The sequence below is a fragment of the Orycteropus afer genome, unplaced genomic scaffold, assembly GCF_000298275.1.
Source record: "Orycteropus afer afer isolate SDZICR_OR568_19922 unplaced genomic scaffold, OryAfe1.0 scaffold00549, whole genome shotgun sequence".
Classification (NCBI taxonomy): domain Eukaryota; kingdom Metazoa; phylum Chordata; class Mammalia; order Tubulidentata; family Orycteropodidae; genus Orycteropus; species Orycteropus afer.
In genome coordinates, this window is record NW_006922136.1 from 1,531,234 (window position 1) to 1,551,197 (window position 19,964).

At 41.1% G+C, this 19,964-nt stretch overlaps 1 protein-coding gene across 1 annotated transcript in view; it reads right to left on the minus strand.

Moving 5' to 3' along the window:
* The window catches only part of AMOT (angiomotin), a 57,044-nt gene that overhangs the window by 22,166 nt on the left and 14,914 nt on the right, over positions 1-19,964 (minus strand). Inside the window, exons 3-5 of the mRNA XM_007955944.2 lie at positions 17,098-17,242; positions 16,037-16,129; positions 9,087-9,232 (exon numbers count right to left, since the gene is read on the minus strand). Coding sequence (XP_007954135.1) covers positions 9,087-9,232; positions 16,037-16,129; positions 17,098-17,242 — 384 coding nt within the window. The remainder of the gene's footprint in view (positions 1-9,086; positions 9,233-16,036; positions 16,130-17,097; positions 17,243-19,964) is intronic.

Consider the following 19,964-nt stretch of genomic DNA (forward strand, 5'->3'; position numbering starts at 1 on the left):
AACTGCTGTATGAAAAGTGAATTTACTCTGTAAATCTTCACCCAAATCCTAATTAAAAAAAAAAAAAGGTTTAAAAAATCCAGATCAATAGGCAAAGAGGCAGCCTATTAATACTAGCTGGATGAACATCAACATATACACATGCTCCATTGGCTAAAGGATATGGAAGCTAATAATACATAACTAATTCTAGTGCCACAGAGGGCATCCTTCATTATGTCTGATTTTTATCTTTCCTTCTACTGTCCACAGCTCCAAACACTTAGTCTTTCACAAATGTCACAAATGAAGTGTACTTTCTTTGTTCCTTTCCTCCATACAACTATTTATATGTTGCTCCATGAGCCTTCTGTAATTTCTCTTGATTTGATTTAGTCTTATCCAGGAGCCCTTGGCTCTAAGTAAGAGTTGACACTGAAGCAATTTGGTACCACTACCCTTGTATTAGCAGGCTGCCTCTATCCATTGCCAAGAGGTTGTGGTCCACTGGTGGATATATTAAAAGAATTGAAGAGTAGAAAAACCACCTCTAGAAACTTACTAGCTCGGGAATGGAGCCTCTGCTGTAAAGGAGACTAAAGAGAAATCCACAAGGATTCTAATTTGGTAATTTTAAAAGCCAAAATCATAGGAAAAGACTGAGAAAACTGAGCTCAGAGAGGTTATTCCAACTCAACTTGGGGTGAGGACAGAATTTGTGGGGTGGAGCAACACCTACTTCAAAGAAAATATTCTGTCATAAATATGGGAAATGTCATCCTTAGATGAAATGCTCTTCAAATAAGTCAGGAATCATCATCAACAGAACACCCTGGAAGATTTCTGGGTGGATATGTACTTTCTCTGAATTCCTATCAACACTCTAAATGCATGTCTAATTCACACTCTCAGATTTTCCAGCCAAATTTATGATCTATCATAACCACTGTGTGTGAGTTTTATCTACACTGAACAAAATCCTACTGTTATTTGAAAGTTAATTTGAAGCATTAAAGGTTTACATATCTACACCTAGGCCATTTTCCTCTCATACTGGGAAAGAAAAAAAGTGGGCAATGATGCTTTTGTGGTAGCAGAAATTCACACTGAAATCTGAATGGCAAACAAGTGGCATGGGATCTTTAAAGAATGGAAAATATCAGCCATGAAGAAGAATGTGGGGGGGGGGGGAATGGAATGAAACAACATGAATTTACCTTTGGAAAACTGAGTATAGCACCAACAGAGCCTCAGAATACTCATTGGGTTCCCCAATACGAGTTTATCAATGTAATGTCTAAATCATCACCAGCAATTTCAGATCAGAAAAGGTTAACTAATTGAGCCCCTTTTCCTCCGAGTTTCTCTGGCTGCCATTCCAGCCTAAAGCCAAATAACAATGCTCACTGGAACTTTCTGCCAACCTTCCCACATTCCACTCTGTCCCTTCCTGTGCACTCCACTCAGTAAGCAGCCCACCCGCAGCATCTTCTTTCTTTAATCTTGCCAAGGCCTTTTTCCCACCATCTCTGAAACAATTACCCAAGCAATGGCTCAGCTCTGGATCATCATAAGACAGCAGACAGCTAGAAGCCTGGGCTGCCTTAAGCCTATAAGTGGATATGCCAGGCATCTGTCGAAACCTCCAGTGAGGTCAAATTGGTGGAGGATGGAGGGGGGTGGAGTGGGTTGTGTTTGAATGGGAGAATACCATGGTTGCTGCAGGACACAGAGTTCTTTTGACTTGGAGTTTAATGAGCCTTCACTTCAATAGGACCTACGTGTCCCGAAAGATAAGGGCGAGGATGGAAAGGCACCATTTACCTCGGCTGGCTGCCTGCTGCTGAGGCTACAGATCAAGGCCTGGAACGTAGTGGCTGACCAAGAAAACCAGTCTCCTTTTTAGCTAGACTACTCTCTCCTTCCCAGCAAGATACCTCGGATGTCAGCAGGGTCCATGAAAGCATCTGTGCTGAACTTGAAAAAGGATGGAATTTGTGATTGCAGGAGAAAACTTCCTATAAGCCTAAGCATCACTGCAGTATAGAGCTTAAAGCAAAGTGATTGTAGAGCATGATGGGAAAGAGACTTAATGAGATTAGAAAGATAGGATGGATTTCAGAAAAAGCAGTGTAAATGAAGACTTTGCAGAGAGAAAGCCAAACGTATGCAAAGACTACTTCAGTAGCCATAATCTCTTTCTCTGACCATCTTGATATAATGAGAAATAATCATCTGAGTGACCCTTAGTTTAGTAGGCTGAGGAAATAATCCCTAAATAAAAAAAGGCCCAATTTGACATGGTTTCTCCAACTCTGATTTGCTACAAGTAGACTAGAGAAGCTTTTCCTGGAAGAACCAAGTCTGGGTGAATATGTGGTGCTATTTGTAAACCATTAACTAATTATTTTTTGTAAACCGTAACTACTTATTTCTTTATACAGGATATATGTAGGTCATCTAACATACATACCCCTCTGCCTTCAAACATGACCTTAATTGAGCTATCTCTAACAGACAAAAGGTTAACTTTTTCCATTCATTTATGCCCTTGTTTGGTTTATAAATGTTCACCAAATTAGTGAAGGAATAATAATGAAGACTCCTTACCCATTCATTCTAAATACCTTTCTAATATTCTAGAAGGAGAAATGTTACCCAGGAAGAGCAAGGCCTATTGGGGGGTTACGTGAGCTGTATCAGGAAAGCAAAACTTCAAAAAGCAATTCCTGTATTTGAGGATAAGGAAAGGCATGGTCTTTTTTTGAACATTAAAGGGGAGACAGGACAAACATCACTGTCTTAGGCTGGGTTTGCTAGAAAAGCAAAACCAGTGAAGCTTATATATATATATAGAGAGAGAGAGAGAGAAATTTCTCTCAAGGAAATGGCTCACACAGTTGTAGAGGCTGGCAAGTCCCAAGTCCATGGATCAAACATCAAGCTGGAGGCTTCTCCTTACTCAGACAGCTGCAGGAGCTGAGGAATTCAAGACTGGCAGGCAGTATAGCAGGCTGTTGGCTGCTGAGGCTGCCAAATCCAAGTTCTGCAGATAAAATGGCAGGCCACTGGTTCAAGTCCAGGAATTAGAGACGATGATGGGCCAAATGCAGGATCAAAAATGATGAGCAGAAAGGCAAAGACCTTTCCCAAAGCTTTTCCATATATACTGGAAGCAAGTCACATCCTGACAGCAACTCCCCTATAACTGATTAGCTGCTTACAACAGATTCCACCATGGAAATTATTACACCACATCCAATCTCATCATGGGGATTAACTTCATCACAACTACCAAGCTATTTGGAATCACAGCCCAACCAAGTCGACACAGTCCAACCCTTGTCAACTTGGCACCTGTACACATCTCCTTAAGCCATACATAATCTCTAAATAGAGACAATGATAAAGTCATACTTGCACCTAACATGATACAACTAACAAAAACGGAAACACATTAGCCAATTTACATCTTATATTTTATAACTGAAGGAAACAAAAATATTTGATGCACATATACAAGAAATAAATACATATAACAATCACAGTCCTCATCTCTGCAACTGGTCACATGGTCATATCTGGTATTTAGAACTACCTTCTTCCTCCACCCATTCCGTATTCTCTTTGCCTCAGCAATCACCCCTCAGCAGGTTGTGGTTCTTTGCTTGGTGGGGTGACTCAAACTTTCATTCCCAAAGGGTCTGGGCCATTAATAGTCATATCAGAATTGGGTTGCTGTAGTGTTCCACTGACTTTAATCATGGGGCATGGCAGTGTTATAGACATCCTAAGGAATCTCCTGTATTCCAGACATAGTCTTCTTTACTTCCCTATGTAATACCAATACGATTTCTCCTTGGTAATCAAGGATCAATCACACCATATGATACAGTGTACACTTTTGTCAGTTTAGTGGAGTCCTTCTTCAAGGGGACCAGCCTCCCCTTCATTCAAAGGGTCTGTTAACTGACTCAAGTCTGGGAACTGACTGAGGGGCTGAGAGTCTAAATTCTGGCAATTCAAGTTAGACTGTTGGTTCAAGTTGACCTAGAGTTTTTCTGCTTATATAGATCAAGTGAAGTGTCTTAACTCAATTAGGACAGTTCCCACTGTCAAATCCGGCTGACAAAAAAACAGCAATCACAGCAGTCTTCAAGGGTGCTGGGCCTCCCTTCACAAATGTGTTCCTCAACATAGTAGTAAAAGGTATGTTCCCTGAGTAGTCCAAGGAGGGGTCGCTATGAGTCGGGGCCAACTCGACAGCAAAACAACAACAACAACAACAACAACAACATGGCTCTAATCTGGTAAATCCATTCTAACATGCCAATTTCCCTAAACCTTTGGATAACTTTTTCTACATAATACCCATGCAGGTCTTGTACTTCAACTTGACTTAATGTCATCTACTGCATAATCAGTAAACTAACCAACCAAACTATTATATCCTTTTCCTAAGCTCTTGAGCTGTAACACTGAAGAATCTGTCCTCAGTGGGCCCAAGTCAAACTTAGACTGATCTAACATTATGTTCCTTCCACCATTCTCCTATACCCTTAATAGCCATTCCCACACATACTCCCCCCAGGTTTCTGTTTGTACATAGTAGCAAAATCAAGCCATTCTTTTTGACTGTAGCATACCCCTTCCTGAATCACATTTTGTATTTCTCCTTTTGGGGCTTACTGGGACTTAAGTCTAGATATAGGTCTAGAAGCAACAATGGGTGGTTAGGGTGGTTCCTGGAAACATTCAGCATTGTCTAGTAAGGCATCTGCACAGGCAATGCCCCAGGTGCCACCCCAGGTGATATCTCAGATAGTGACTCAGCAGGCACAGCTGGGTTAATCACAGCAAATGGAAGTGGAAAGGATAATGATTTTATTGAGAAGGGTGGCTTAGCCAACAAAGATGTAGTTATCTCTTCAGAAAGCAGGGGGTTGCTGTTGGCAGGAGTGACTCAATAGAATTTAGGCGCTCCATATTCCCATCTTCCTGACTGACCACGTGGTCACCATTCCAAGTTCCAGGATCCCACTACTTCCAATCAATGTCTTTTATTTCAGGCTCCATTCGAGGTTGGCAATACAGCTGGTATTGTAATTCAGCCACTCTTTTTAAGACTCTGAATATGTTTTTCACCAATATCAGTTCTGTTAGCTACAAGAGATAAGGCTTTCTTTCAGGGCACAATTGGAAACATTGAGGTCTTTTATGCATTCATCTTGTTCTTTCACCACTTTGTCTAGTTAAAGTAGGACCAATCAACCAGCTTCCTCATACACTTCATTCTAACAAAACTGCAGAAAAGTATCAAACATTTGATCACCCAGAGCCTTACTTCTAACCAATACTTGATCTACTGGTGGTACTATTTCATGTATTAATGTTGCCACCTCACACCATGGATTAGTAGTGCCCTTATGACTAACCAACCTTGAGAGTCAATTTAGAAAACTCGATCCTTTTGATTTTGTTTCTTTTCCCTACTCTCAGTACCAAGTGAGGGTAGGTTTTTTAGAAAAGCAAAACCAGTGTGGCTTAGAGAGAGAGAGAATGAGAGAGAAAAGTTTATCTCAAGGAAATGGCTCACGCAGTTGTAGAAGCTGGCAAGTCCCAAGTCTGTGGATTCAACGTCAAGCTAGAGGCTTTTCCTGACTCATGTAGATGCAGGGGCTGATGAACTCAAGATTGGCAGACAGTATAGCTGGCTGCTGAGGCTGATGAGTGCAAGATCGGCAGGTAAAATGGCAGGTTGTTAGCTCACAGGCTGCAAAGGCAACAATCCCGAGATCGGCAGGCGATATGACAGGACATCAGTTCAAGTCCAGGAACCGGAGATGATGATGGGCCAAATGCAGAATCCAAAATGAGAAAAAAGCCAGAGAACTTTTCCACATATACTGGAAGCATGCCACACTCTAAAGGCAACTCCCCTTAAACTGGCTGGCTGCTCACAGCAAATTCCACCATGGAAGAATCCACCGAATCCAATTACATCATGGGGAATAACTATATCACAACTGCCAAGCCACTCAGAATCACTGCCCAGCCAAGCTGACACAACCTTAACTACTGCCTAAGAGCAAACACGGGGGCTCTGGTAGCATAGTGCCTAAGGTACTTGACTGCTAACCAGAAGGCTGGTGATTCAAACCCACCAGCCACTCCTCAGAAGGAAGGTTGGGCAATCTATTTCCATAGTGAAAGTGCTTCAGAAATCCAAGGAGAGGTCACTACGAGTCGGGTCTGATTCGACGGCAATAACAACAACAAGAGCAAACACAGATCTGATAGGCTGCTAAAAAAAGGGGGGGAGAGGGAGAATCAGTTGATTTTCACTGAGAGGTGGTTTCAAGCCTTTATATGTACGTGCCAACACACATCCAAAGCAGTGTGATCAGCCGCCATCTTTGAGTGGGCCACCACTACCTGGTTTCCTATTAATTTCAAAACCCTGAGTGCAACATATACTCCCTTGGCCATGATTGAACCATTTTGAACAGTTTCAAACCAGCTCAAAGCCCTGGTAGAAAGTAAAGGAAGTACAAGAAGCAGAGCACATACAAGCATCCATACACAGCTGCCTCAAGCTATAAACCTGCTTTCCCAGGAAAATATCCCACTTTCTTTAGCAACAGCAACTAAGAACCTCCAAACAATTAAGACTTGACCCCCCATTTCTCTCCAACTGGATACTATTTAGATAAGGATTAAAAAATTAATGATAATTTACGAGCTAAGGAGCTAAGGTGGTGCAGTGGTTAAGGCATTTTGGCTGCTAACCAAAAGGGCAGTAGCTCGACACCCCCCCCCCCCCCCCCCCCCCCGCTGCTCCATGGAGGAAGATGAGGCAGTCTTCTCCCATAAAGATCACAGGCTTGGAAGCCCTATGGGGGGGGTCGCTATGAGCCGGAGTTGACTAGACAGGAGTGATTTTGGTTTTGATGAGCTAAGCTGACATATCTGGCTACTAGATGCCATTATTTTACAGCCAGCCCCTTGAAAGTTACTAAAAATCTCTGGAACAAATTCACAGACAGGCCTCAGAAGTCTGAAGCCAGACTTACATTTCAGGCATCTCTCTTTAAGGGCAGCCTGGTGGGGACTACAGATTAACATCAGCGCTATATATATATATTTTTTCATGATTAACAAGCAGTAACCATTGTGCTCTCAAACACTGCAAACCAAGATGGTTGCAGAGCCCCCCCTCCCCCCCCATTTATCTCCAACTGGATAGGCACGCTTCCTGGAGGAGCAGCAGGGCTGTATGAAACCCCCAATCTCAAAACAGTCTGGGCAAGTTTCTCATCATCTGCTGAAAAGAGGGTCCCCTCCCCTTTTTAAATAAAAAGGTGCAGACGCTAATAAAACTGAACAAGCGCCCACATTTTCTTTTTGGGAGAAGAACCAAAGGATGATTCAGACAGGGAGGCAGGCAGCAGGATCGAGGGAATGAAGAGTCATGAGATTCCAGTTTTATTCCTGGCTCTACCCAAGACCTGGCATGTGACCACCAGCAAGCTACTCCTTTCTCCATGAGTCTCTCAGTCTTCCCTTCTCTAAAATATCACAGTCTTATCCTTGTCCTGTAACTTAATTTGTGATTCTCTAGCAGAAAGGGAATATATGAGGTATATCAAAAGGCTAAAGGGTATGCTCAGTTCTTTAGATCTGGACGCTGGGTAAATAAAATACAAGTCCTCCTCATTTTTAATAATGTATTTCAGATGCAGAGAATCTATGAAGCAGTACATTAACCTGGTTACTCTGAAGTTTAACACTTCAACAATTCAGGAAAAAGGGCATCATGAGTTAGGTAGCATTACCTCCTAGTAAAGTATGAACCTACAACCCAGTTCCAACAAGCATTTATATACCCAAAAAGAAAGGAAAGGATACCTATAAGTCAAGAGATCTCCAGGAATTAGAACCATTCTTTTGAAGGGAGAAGCAGGCAATGAATAAAAGTAGGAGAGATATCTCACATACAACAGCCAGAACGTTGAGAGTTTGTTTGTGAAAAATCTTTTTTTGGTCTCAAGTTTAAACACTTCCAACATATTATAATGAAGGCTGTACCTTTTTTTGCCTTAACATAATTCAAAGTTTAGAATAGTAGTCAGTGGGATGTGATGTTTTCTTTTGCAAGTTACACTTCAGCATCGGTTTTTGCTTGAACACACCCATTCCCTGAAGTGTAAAACATCCAAGAGCAGTTTCTGTCCTTGTACTGCTCCAGAACAATGACAACTGACATCCAAGATTAATGATGAACCAGCAGCAAGAGTGCCATGTATTTTCCATGAACACAGTTTAGTGCTGTATCCAGCAAAATCTCCATGAAGACTAATCAGATATATATTCATCATGTGCTTAATAAATTGGAGGCGCTAGCATTTATCAAAGAAAATCTCCATCCCGGCATCCAAGTAACTACTTCTCACCACCACAAAAACTACAATCCAGAATCTAACCACCAGGCCACACTCTTGGCCAGTGTACTGTCCTGACTGACTAAATTGTTCTTGGGTCTCATCCTGTCTCCAACCCACCAAGACTGCTTGCATTCTAAAACGAACTTGTTAAGTAAATCCAACAGTTCATTTTTCACCTGGGAGGAGACTGATTTCCCACTGAGCATGGGAAGACAAGGACCATTCTGATTTAAAAATCCTTAGATACTTTAAAATATCTGGGATCATTCTGTAGCTATTCCAAAATAAAGCTTAGAAGCCCTATAAAAGCAGGGTTTTTTTTTTTTGTTTGTTTGTTTGTTTGTTTTTGTTTTTTAATGGCTGCTACAGGCTTAAGGCAGCGCTAACTACATAGTGAGTACTGGGTTGGGAGTGAAGCTTATTATATGAATGAACAAACAGAAATCACTCCTTGACTCTGCTAATTTCCTGCTCTAACATGCAGAGGAGAGAAAAGAAATCAAAGTGCTTCCCATTGGCACAGCTGTATCTAGAAGCATCAGATGGCATCTTCCTGGTGGGGAGTTGTGCAGCTGCCAGTTCACCAAGATGGAGAGCCCAGAGCCTGTGATTCCCGGACTCGTCCACCTTCAAAGGCTCATATATGACTTGATGACACCATACCTCTTCCTCCAGCTTCACCACCTTGGCCTGGGCGTTGCTCAGGGCCTGGTCTCGGATTTCAATGTGCCGCCTTTGGTCCTCATTGGTAGAACGGGCAGTGGCCAGCTCAGCTTCAAGTTTCTCCTTCTCTCGTTGACTTTCTTTATCTATCCGGACATGAAATATCAATATGAGCATCCTGGAGGAGTCTCAAAGCCTAGCTTGAGCAAAATTGACAAATATGCCACTACTAGAAGTTCTATGGGAGCTCTGGTAGCGTAGTGCCTAAGGCACTTGAAGGTGGCGGTTCAAACCCACCAGCCACTCCTGGGAAGGAAGATGGGGCAATCTACTTCTGTAGTGATACTACCTCGGAAACCCAAGGAGGGGTCGCTATGAGTTGGGTCTGACTCGACAGCACGTAACAACAGCAACAGAAGTTCTATCGTTCTATTAGACAGCTAAAAGAACCAGGATACCCAAGATCTGGGCTTTATCAGATCTTGAAAATAGAGGCTTTTGTTAGTGGCTTATTTTAGTAGCTTTATCACTAACTTGCTGGGTGAATTCAGAAAAGTCACTTAACAATAGTTGTACACAAGCAATGAGAAAGTAGGTGTAAAAAATATTATGGAAAGCACATTAAACATCAATATACAAAGGAATATGTATATGTATGTACGTATATCAGAAGAGAAAGAGTTGTCACCTTAATTCTTTTTCTTCAAAACTGGAAGAAAAAGTATTTGAGCCCAAAAAGGTTTTCACCACTGTTTCTTCATGACAATGTATTAAATAGATTTAAAAATGATGTAAACAGATTTAAAAATGATATAAGTATAATGTATAAAACCCAAAATCTCATCCTTTACACAGTGACATCATTTACTAACTGAGATCAAGTCTATTAACCAACATCTCTTCTCCAGGGAAAGCCTAACTCAACGCCACTCCCTAACCCAACCTCCTTTATCTCAGAATCTTCTCTTAGAAATTCAATTGAGTATGAGATAAAAACTGGAAGCCATGTTTGGGCTTCTCCTTATTCCTTCTTCTGCAGGATAGGTTGGGTGTCGGAAAGAACAGGGGAGAGTCAGAGGAGAAAACAGGAGGATCAGAGGAATATAGGCAGCTATTTCACCTGGAAAAAAAAAAATTCCTCTACTTGGGAATCTCCTTTTCTGCTGAATCAGTAGTTAAGCCTAAGAGTTTGAAAGGTTAATTTTTAAAAAGGCAATCTGGTATATTTGCGTGCTTAATATATGTGGGGGTGTGTATTGTTTAGGTGCTGTTGAGTAGATTTGATTCATAGAGAGCCCATGTGACAGTACAAGTGCCCCATAGAGTTTTCTTGGCTATAATCTTTATGGAAGCAGGCTGCCAGGTCTTTTTCCCAAGTATCCTCCTCATAGCTTTGAACCGCCAACCTGTCGGTTTGCAGCTGAGCGCTTAATCATTGTGGACTCTATCTATATATTGTCTATGACTTTAGAATGGAAGAGCTTAGTGGGCAGTAGAAAGTGGTCTTTCTAGCTTAGATTTTATAGAGACCTCAGTTAATGGCTTCCTTCTGAGGATTGGCTGGTGGGTTACCTACATAATAAGGACTCAACATACTATCTGTGGTATGGTATGAAAAGCATATCAGAATAAAGCACCAATATGGGACATCAGCAAGTCTATAATTTTCAGAATAGAGGAATGGTATCACAAGTTAGCATTTGAATAAGCTAATAAAGACTCACAAGTGATCTCTAAACAAATTTGACACTTTGTTCCATATACCATTTTTTAAACAAATCTTGGGAGCTCTGGTGGCATAGTGCCTAAGGCATTTGACTGCTAACCAGAAGGCTGGCAGTTCAAACCCACCAGCCACTCTTCAGAAGAAGGTTGGGCAATCTACTTCTGTAGTGATACCATCTCGGAAACCCAAGGAGGGGTCGCTATGAGTTGGATCCAACTCGACAGCAGTAAGGATAGTGAATGTCCCTTGTGCCAGTACCCACAGATGATCAGAACATTTGAATATTCTACCTAAAGTGATTATAACTGACTCCCAATGAGGTAATCCTCATTTTCCCTGAACTATCACTTAAACATTCCATTGCTTGGTTATGTTAGATGGACCCCTGATGAGGTTTTCTTATTAGCTTGCTTGTTAATCACATTCATAAGCAAGATGAACCTTATCAAGAGTTCAAAATTCATAAACAGTGGAGCCAAGAGACCTGTAAAGCCTTACCCAAACAGGTTAACCAGTACGAATAAAAATTTGGTGTGAACATATGTCAGGTGAGCAGCTGTCTAAATGGCAACTGAGCTCAATCAACTGTTTGGATTCGTGCCTCCAATCAATTAAGATTTGGGGAACCCCTGAGCTAGAGAACTAAGAGCTTTGTTTATGTTCAATGAACTATATACCATTCTATCTTCAGGCATAAATGCTACAGAAGTCAACAAAGACATAAAAATATGGATATGAAGTATTACTTACAGATACCTATACTCGCCCCCCCAACACACACACACACACACACACACACACCCTCTACAAACTGAAGACTCTTATGCCCCTTTCATAGACTTTTCTGAAAACGGTACCTAGGCTCTTCAGCGTCCTAGGGAAGGGTCTACAGAAGATGTAGGACCACACCACCACACCCTCATTTATTCTCTACAGTTGAGCTCTGCATGTTATAAAGCAGAAGGGAAGGATCCACACCTTCCCCCCAGGCAAAAGGCAAGATGATGAAGGTGCCCAATAAACCCTGACTGTGCTAGCCTCTACCAAGGGCCTTTGATCAAAACTAATCTAGATCAACCTCTGACTCAATATTTAAATTAAAATGCTTTTGAAAAGAATGGGAGAAAAATACCACCACTATGGGGATGCTAGCCCTTGCTGATTCCTCCTGTTTATCAGAAAAATTCCTTCTATGGAGTCCTGTTTATAACCCTGAATTTATATAAGAGCTATTTTTTTTCTCTTTGCCAGACAGAGATCACAAACATTCATAAAGAAAAATCAAACAGATAAGACCACTGGGAAGTCTAATCAAGCAAAAAAAAAAAAAAAAACAGCACGATAAATAAATTAGAATTAAGTAGGGGAAAAGATATAGAGAAGTAGTAGGTTCTTTGAAAAACTCTATTCAGATTAAATTGAACTGAAGTTTGTTTTTCTGGGAATATATAATCTGCCAAAATGTGTACCAGGAGACGTAATAAACTAAAATGAAATTGTGTTTGTCTCTGGCATGTAAGAAAGGTTTAGTATCACAGTTCTGAATCTGTTCCAAATAGTTTATATAGCAGTCAAGAAATCAAATGGCATATTGCTTTGAGCAAATCTGCCACAAAAGACCTTTTAAAAGTGTTAAAAAGCAAAGATGTCACTTTGAAGACTAGGATGTGCCTGACCCAAGCTGTGGTATTTTCAATCACCTCATTTGTATGCAAAAGCTGGACAATGCATAAGGAAGACAACATCCAATTTATGCATTCGAATTATGGTGCTGATGAAGAATATTGGATATACCATGGACTACCAGAACAAACCTGTCTTGGAAGAAGTACAGTCAGAATGCTGCTTAGAAGTGAAGATGGTGAGACTTCGTCTCACGTACTTTGGACTAGTTATCAGAAGGAACTAGTCCCTGGAGAAGGACATCATGCTCGGTAAAGTAGATGGTCAGATAGAAAGAGAAAGACCATTAACGAGATGGATTGACAGAGTGGCTGCAGCAATGGGCTCAGAAATAGCAACGACTGTGAGGATGGCACAGGACTGGGCAGTGCTTCGCTCTGTTGTACACAGGGTCACAACAAGTCAGAATTGACTTCATGGCACCAAAAAACAACCTGATTCAACCTCCTACCCTATCATGACTTGGGGTTGACTTGAACAAGTCAGTTAACCCAACCTCTACCTATGTCTGTACTTCTCTTCTTTTAAAATAGAGATAGCAATATCATTTTACTTGAACTCCCACTATTTGTTGTTGTTGTTTTTGTGCTTTGGGTGCAAATTTACAGAGCAGATTTGTTTTACATTCAACAGTTCATGCACATTTGATTTTGAGGCCCTGATTACAATCACCAACCATAAAAAACTCTCCTTTCCCCTCCCTGTGACTACCCCCTCCCTCCCTGTGCCCTTCTTATCTATGCATTCCTATCTGTCCAACCTTCCCTCTATGTGAATGCTACCCCTCTGATAGCTCATGGTTGATTGATCTAAGGGGTACATCTCCCTAGAGTAGGTGGGTTCATCGCCCTGGGGTAGGTGTTCTGCATGTAGGTCTTTCTACTGTTGGGCTGAGAGCTAATCCATAGAAGTGAGTCCATTTCTAACCTTCCAAGGATCAAACTGTTGTTGCTGTTGTTATGTGCTGTTGAGTCGTACCACAGTGACCCCTCCTTGGGTTTCCGAGGCAGTATCACTACAGAAGTAGATTGCCCCACCTTCCTTCGAGGAGTGGCTGGAGGGTTTGAACTGCCAGCCTTCTAGTTAGCAGTTAAGTGCCTTAGACACTATGCTACCAGAGCTCCTAAGGATCAAATTAGATAATACCAAAAAACCAAACCCAAACCCACTGTATTTGAGTTGATTCTGACTCATAGCCACCCTATTAGATAATAGATTACTTGAATAATGGATATATTCAAAGTATAATCAAACAATAAGGAAACCGCTGCATAAATAAAGAGTAAGATGATGATGATGATCATGGTGGTCATGATTAATAATAGAGCATCTTTACTTCAAACTACGCCTTTCTTTGTGATCTGACAGATTCTGTTTGCAAGTCTGTAGAATAAATTCGAGGCTCACCATACGTATAAAATTAACAATGCTTTCTGAATCCAGGACTGTCTTATAAGCTACAGATGACCATGCCTTTCTAGCTCCCTTCTCATTGTACTTAGGACAGACCTCATACCAAAAACTCAGTAGTTTTATTTCCATTTTTTTGTGGTAGAGTGCCCTTTCTCTGGAGAAGTAGATAGTTAAGTTTGTCAAAGACATTATAATAGGACAGCCTCACCTTCCTTCCCACTCTGACTTATCTATTCAGATGTTACCATGGAAAAATAAAAACATTTGCTGAATATCTATTGCATATCAGATATTGTACTGAACGCTTTAGGGTATTTATCTCATTCAATCTTCAGAACAAGCATACAACAAGAAGGTACTCTCTTCTGTTTTTTGTATATAATAAAACAGAGAGTTGGAGAGGTTAAGTAACTTGCACAGGATCCATAATTGGTAAATAAGTAGTGGAGCCCATATTTAAACCTAGGTTGTTCTAATCTTTCTGCTATACTAGGCTGCCTTCTCCTAGGGTCAGGTTGATTTGGCCTCTTCAGAATTGCTGCAACACATTCCGTAGGAAGGCTTTTCAAGTGGGGTTTCTTTTTTCCTGACCCAGTTTCCACCATGCAGGGTCCTGCCAATGCCCAAAGGCAAAAGAAAGTAACACCAAGAATCATGTCCTCTTTCTATGTCTAGTTGATGGAGTTCATTTTTCTCTCTCAGGCCACTTGACAGTCTTTCCCCCTGCTATTCATGAAGTTTGATCTACTAAATTACCACTAGGACACCTAGGACACCTGAAATACCATGCCCTCACAGAGAGGAGTGAGGGCTAGCAGATTCAGGGAAAGAATCCACATTTTTTTGGTTTGTTTTGTCTTGGTTTGTTTTGTCTTGGGAGGCTGCCACCCTCTTTCTGTCAGTGAACTAACTTCCAGGGTAACCATGACACTACAAAAGCAACTTCACCTCCAAGCAATTTACACCAGGCACTGATGACACCAGAAAAACTACATTCCTTCCTCTAAGATATACTGACAAAGAAAAAGAGAATTAGGAAAAGAGGAAAAAGAAAAAAAGAATGACTAAAAAACCCAATTCTGAAGCCACAACACAACAAAGCAACCTAGGAAGATAGGGTAATATTACAAGAGAAGATAAAACACATTTACACAAGCTGACTAGAAGCCACATGGAATGACTTAAAGCAATTCTACAGCTGGGAGATGCACTGAGAGCTGAGGGTTAAGAGAAACCAAATATGAGCATCCACAAAAATGAAGACAGTTATCTGTTTCCCCTCAACTAACTGTCCTTATGGGCTCAATCTACTATGCAGTTTTTACTGAGTTTTACTACGTCAATTGGGAAAAAATAAAATAGCTATTTTTCAGCTGAGTAGAGTCCATTAGGAACTGATGAAGAATAGGGTTAATTCCTTGTCAGGGTCCTAAGATTATTTCCAGACAAGGGAAACCCTATTCTGAGAAAGACATAGCTCTGTCCTCTCCTACACCCTCCATCCAATTCTATACCCAGAGTCCCTATCACTGGTTCATGTCATAGCCATGCTTCCTCCCTCTAGTTAATCTTGCAGTCTGCAGACACATAACGATATTATAAAATACAAGTTAGGTATTCCAAATGCCAGTTATCGATCTTGCATGCTAATCCCATCTCTACTATAGTTAGACTAAGTGTGAGCCTTCTAAGAAAATCTCTTCAACATTAAGGGACTCCATGTTCACTAATGGTCATTTCTTCAACTAGCCATGACAATGGCGGAGAGTTATAGGGACTTCTCTGGTTTCCACTCCTCGGAAGGAAGGTTGGGCAATCCTACTTCCGTAGTGATACTGCCTCGGAAACCCAAGGAGGGGTCGCTATGAGTCGGGGCCGACTCGACGGCAAATAACAACAACAACAACATGTTATGGAAAGTGGTCAACTTGGCCTAGAAGGAAAAGAACAGAATCTTCCAATCAAACTTCATGCCTGAACAGGGAAAAAAAAAAAAAAAAAAAACTTCCCTAGATGATATTAACTCTGTCCTGGCTGTTTTAGAAAGCTAAATAGAACCATGGAACTTGTTCACACACCTCACTCCCATCAGCACATTAATACCCGCTCCTGAAGCTTTTATACTTACTTTTAGCAAAGAGCTGAGAGATGGTTTTTCTGGTGTCCTCTGACCCCTCATATTCTTTCTCAGCAAGCTGCTTGTTGGCAGTCTCTAGACGTTCTGTGGAATTTGGAGACAATCAACAGGGCCCCAAATACAAACTCCCAAGCGCATGCTGTTTACCCTCTAAATACCGACCTTTGACAAAACAAGCCTTCTCCTCCTTGTTAAGTAGGAATAGGTTACACAGACATAGGTTTGCAAACGTGAATTACAAAATGAAATAAAACTAGACCATGGTAGGGAAGGAGGAAGTGAGTATGCTATACTTTCATTCTTCACTGACAAAATGGAAGTGCAAAATTATAACTGTCAATGAAAGAATCCATCCTTGAATATATAATGATAACTTTCATTAATGTTAAAAGAAAAAGAGCATCAAAGTTTTGATAAGGTCTGTAGAATCACGTATTGTCAAAGCTGGAAGGGACCGTGGGCAGTATATAGTACAAAAATAAACACACAATCCCACTGCAGTGCAGTGGATTCTGACTCATGGTGACCCAACTCCCTCAATTTTATAGATAGCCATAAAACCAAGATAGAAAATAACTTCCCCAGATATCATCAGTTTTGAAGGTGATTTTAAAAAATACCTCTCACCATCTTCAATATTTTCATGTTAAGGTGAATTCCAGAAATAACATTTGGAGGATATCACTATTGTAAGCTTGCACAGCCAAAAGATGTGCCTTTAGCAAATCTTGTAAAGGAAGAGGGGCAGCACAGATGGTGGAGACAGAGGAGGTGTGTTCAGGAGTTCCAAGACAGATCCTGCTTGATTAACACATTAGTTCATATCTTAGAAGGAGTCAAATGGACCTCCCACTTTGAGGGAGTACAAGCTTAAGATCAACTACTATTGCAGTGACAAAAATCTAGCCTTGTATAAGCCCTGCAATTTACTGGCCATACCAGTAGATTGGATAGTCTCTAAGAGCCTAATAAAATGCTCCCCCACAGTCCTTCAGTTCACTGTTCTGCCCAACTCTTTGGAAACAGGAACAGAAGGTCATTGATTCCCTCACCTCTCAGATCCCTGTTGAAATCATGCATCCTCCGAATCTCCCCCTCGAGCTTGTTTCTCATAGCTTTCTCCAGAGTCTCTCTCTTGGAGGATGACTTCACAAGGTTCTCATATGCCTCGGAGACACGCTGGATTTCTGTCTCCACCTTAAGAGATAAGGAAAGATGACAGTGAAAGTAGGGAGGTGTTGGGTAAGATTGACTGAAAACATTTGCAAATCCTCAATGACAGCTTCTTCCAAGGTTTTACAGATGGCCAGGAGGCAAGTACAACACAGGTGAGAAGGGTTTCAAGGAGATTTCTAAATTCAACCATAAGCTCCGTCATTAACTCACTGTTTCATTTTATTTTCTCAGGCTAAACAACAAAAAGTATTTTCTACCTTCAAGGAGGGTGGCAAGGTAAGTTTCATAAATGATTTTAATTTCTAAATAAAAACTCTCAATTGAAAATTATTAATAATAATTTATATGTTATGTAGATAACTTTTTTCCCAGAGCATGTGAAGGGCTTTCCACATGTTTATTTCAATTTGCCCTGATATCTCTGTAGGCAAGGATTCCTCTCATCATCTTAACCAGGTGTCATCAAGGTTCTTCTGGAGACCTTATTGGACAAAGCAGAACTGGTTGTAATCTTTACAGAAGTAGACTGTCACATCTATCTCCTGTGGAGCAACTGCTGGATTCGAATCTAACTGCCAACCTTTCAGTTAGCAGCCAAGCGCTAACCATTGCACCACCAGTTGTTCTCTGCATCTTAGCTTGTTGTTGTTGTTGTTACGTGCCGTCGAGTCAGCCCCGACTCATAGCGACCCCTCCTTGGGTTTCCGAGGCAGTATCACTACGGTAGGATTGCCCAACCTTCCTTCCGAGGAGTGGCTGGTGGGTTTGAACCGCCAGCCGTCTGGTTAGCAGGCAAGTGCCTTAGCCACTATGCTACCAGAGCTCCTCCCCTGCATCTTAGCAGAGGAAACAAAAAAGTGCCTTTCACAAGAGCAAGTTAAGTGACAAGTGATGAACGCTAAGAATGTTAACATTCATCAGCCTGATGCCATCAAGTTGATTACGACTCATAGTGACCGTATACGACAGAGTAGAACTGCCCTCATAGGGTTTCTAAGGCTATCAATCTTTACTGAAGCAGAGTGGCTGGCAGATTTAACTGCTGACCTTTGGGTTAGCAGCTGAATGCTTTAACCACAGTGCCACCAGAGCTCCTTAAATATTTATCAAGGGCTATTATTTGCAAGAACTTTTTAAAGCACTGTGGGGTACACAAATATGGATGAGGACATTTTTGTCCTCAAGGAGCTTCCAATGTAATCAAGTAAAATATGATGCATTACTAAGATAAGTAGAAGCATTTCTATAAAGTACAGAGGAGGAAGAGGTTATCCCTTATTAGGAGTGAGGGGGCTGGACAACAATTTCAGGGAGGAGGTGGAATTTGAGCCAGACACTGAAAGATGGTTCAGATTTCAATAGGCAGAGGTGAGGGGCAAGGTATTCTATTCAGAGTGAGTAAATGCATTCCCATAATGACCAGTAGTTTACTTTGGCTGGGTACTGTGGGGTACACAGAAGAAAGCAGGTGAGCTATGACTGCACAGAATATTATATTATATTATTATATTATGTTATGTATGTATGTGAACTGCTGTATGAAAAGTGAATTTGCTCCTTGGTGGCATTCTATCAAAAAAGGAGCTCTGGTGGTGTAGTGCCTAAGACATTTGACTGCTGGCTGGCGGTTCAAACCCACCAGCCACTCCTCGGAAGGAAGGTTGGGCAATCCTACTTCCGTAGTGATACTGCCTCGGAAACCCAAGAAGGGGTCACTGTGTGTCAGATTCGACTTGACGGCAGGGAGTTTGGTATTTTTGGTTTTTATCATAAAATGGCTCAAATGCCAGGCATTTGGACTTTACCCCCATAGTTGGAGGATAACCAGTACAGACTTCTGAACAGAAATTAAGTGTCAGAGTTGTGTTTTATGACACCCTGCAAATCTTGTAAGATGAGGGAGAACAAAGAGAAAGGTTCTTACTGTGAATCAGCCAGGAAAAAAAAAAAAAGTAGAACCTTTGTGAAAACAGCATAGCTGCATTGCACACACATCTAATAACCAGTGAGCTATTTGCATGTAATTTGCATTGAGACAAATAAACCTCATGGCCTATTCTCAGGCGAGGTTTAAAAAAAAATTGACTCCTACAACCATTCTGCATTCCTCCTTACAAAAATTTTCTTTTTGGTGAAAATATACATAACAAAACATATACCCATTCAACATTTTGAATCTACACAGTTCAAGGTCAGTGGTTACATTCTTCACACTGTGTCACCATCTCGCTATCTCTACTCATATTGTTTTACCACCATTAACTTAGACCCTCGGCCTTGTAAACTTCTCTGTGTTTTAGAGTTACTGTTGTCAATCTGATCTCATATAGATAGTTATTTTAAAGCATGAACTGCTCAAGTTGAACATTCTTTACTATTTGAGCTAAACTACTGTTTAGTTTAAAGATGACTTTATGAGGTAGTTTCTATTAGAGGCTTAAAGGTTATATCAGCGCAATAGATTTGGGGGTTTCCCTACTCACAATGGGTCCAGTAAGCCTGGTTTCTATAAGAATTTGAAGCTGTGTTCCATATTTTTCTCCGTTTGATCAGGCTCCATATATTGGATCGTTCATCAAAAGGTTCAGTAGTTTGCATTCTTTCTTAATGTCCCATTAACTCCTTAAAGTTCTGGGTAATTTATGGAGAGAAATATCAGCCCTCACTGCTAACCAGAAGGCTGGCGGTTCAAACCCACCAGCCACTCCTCGGAAGGAAGGTTGGGCAATCTACTTCCGTAGTG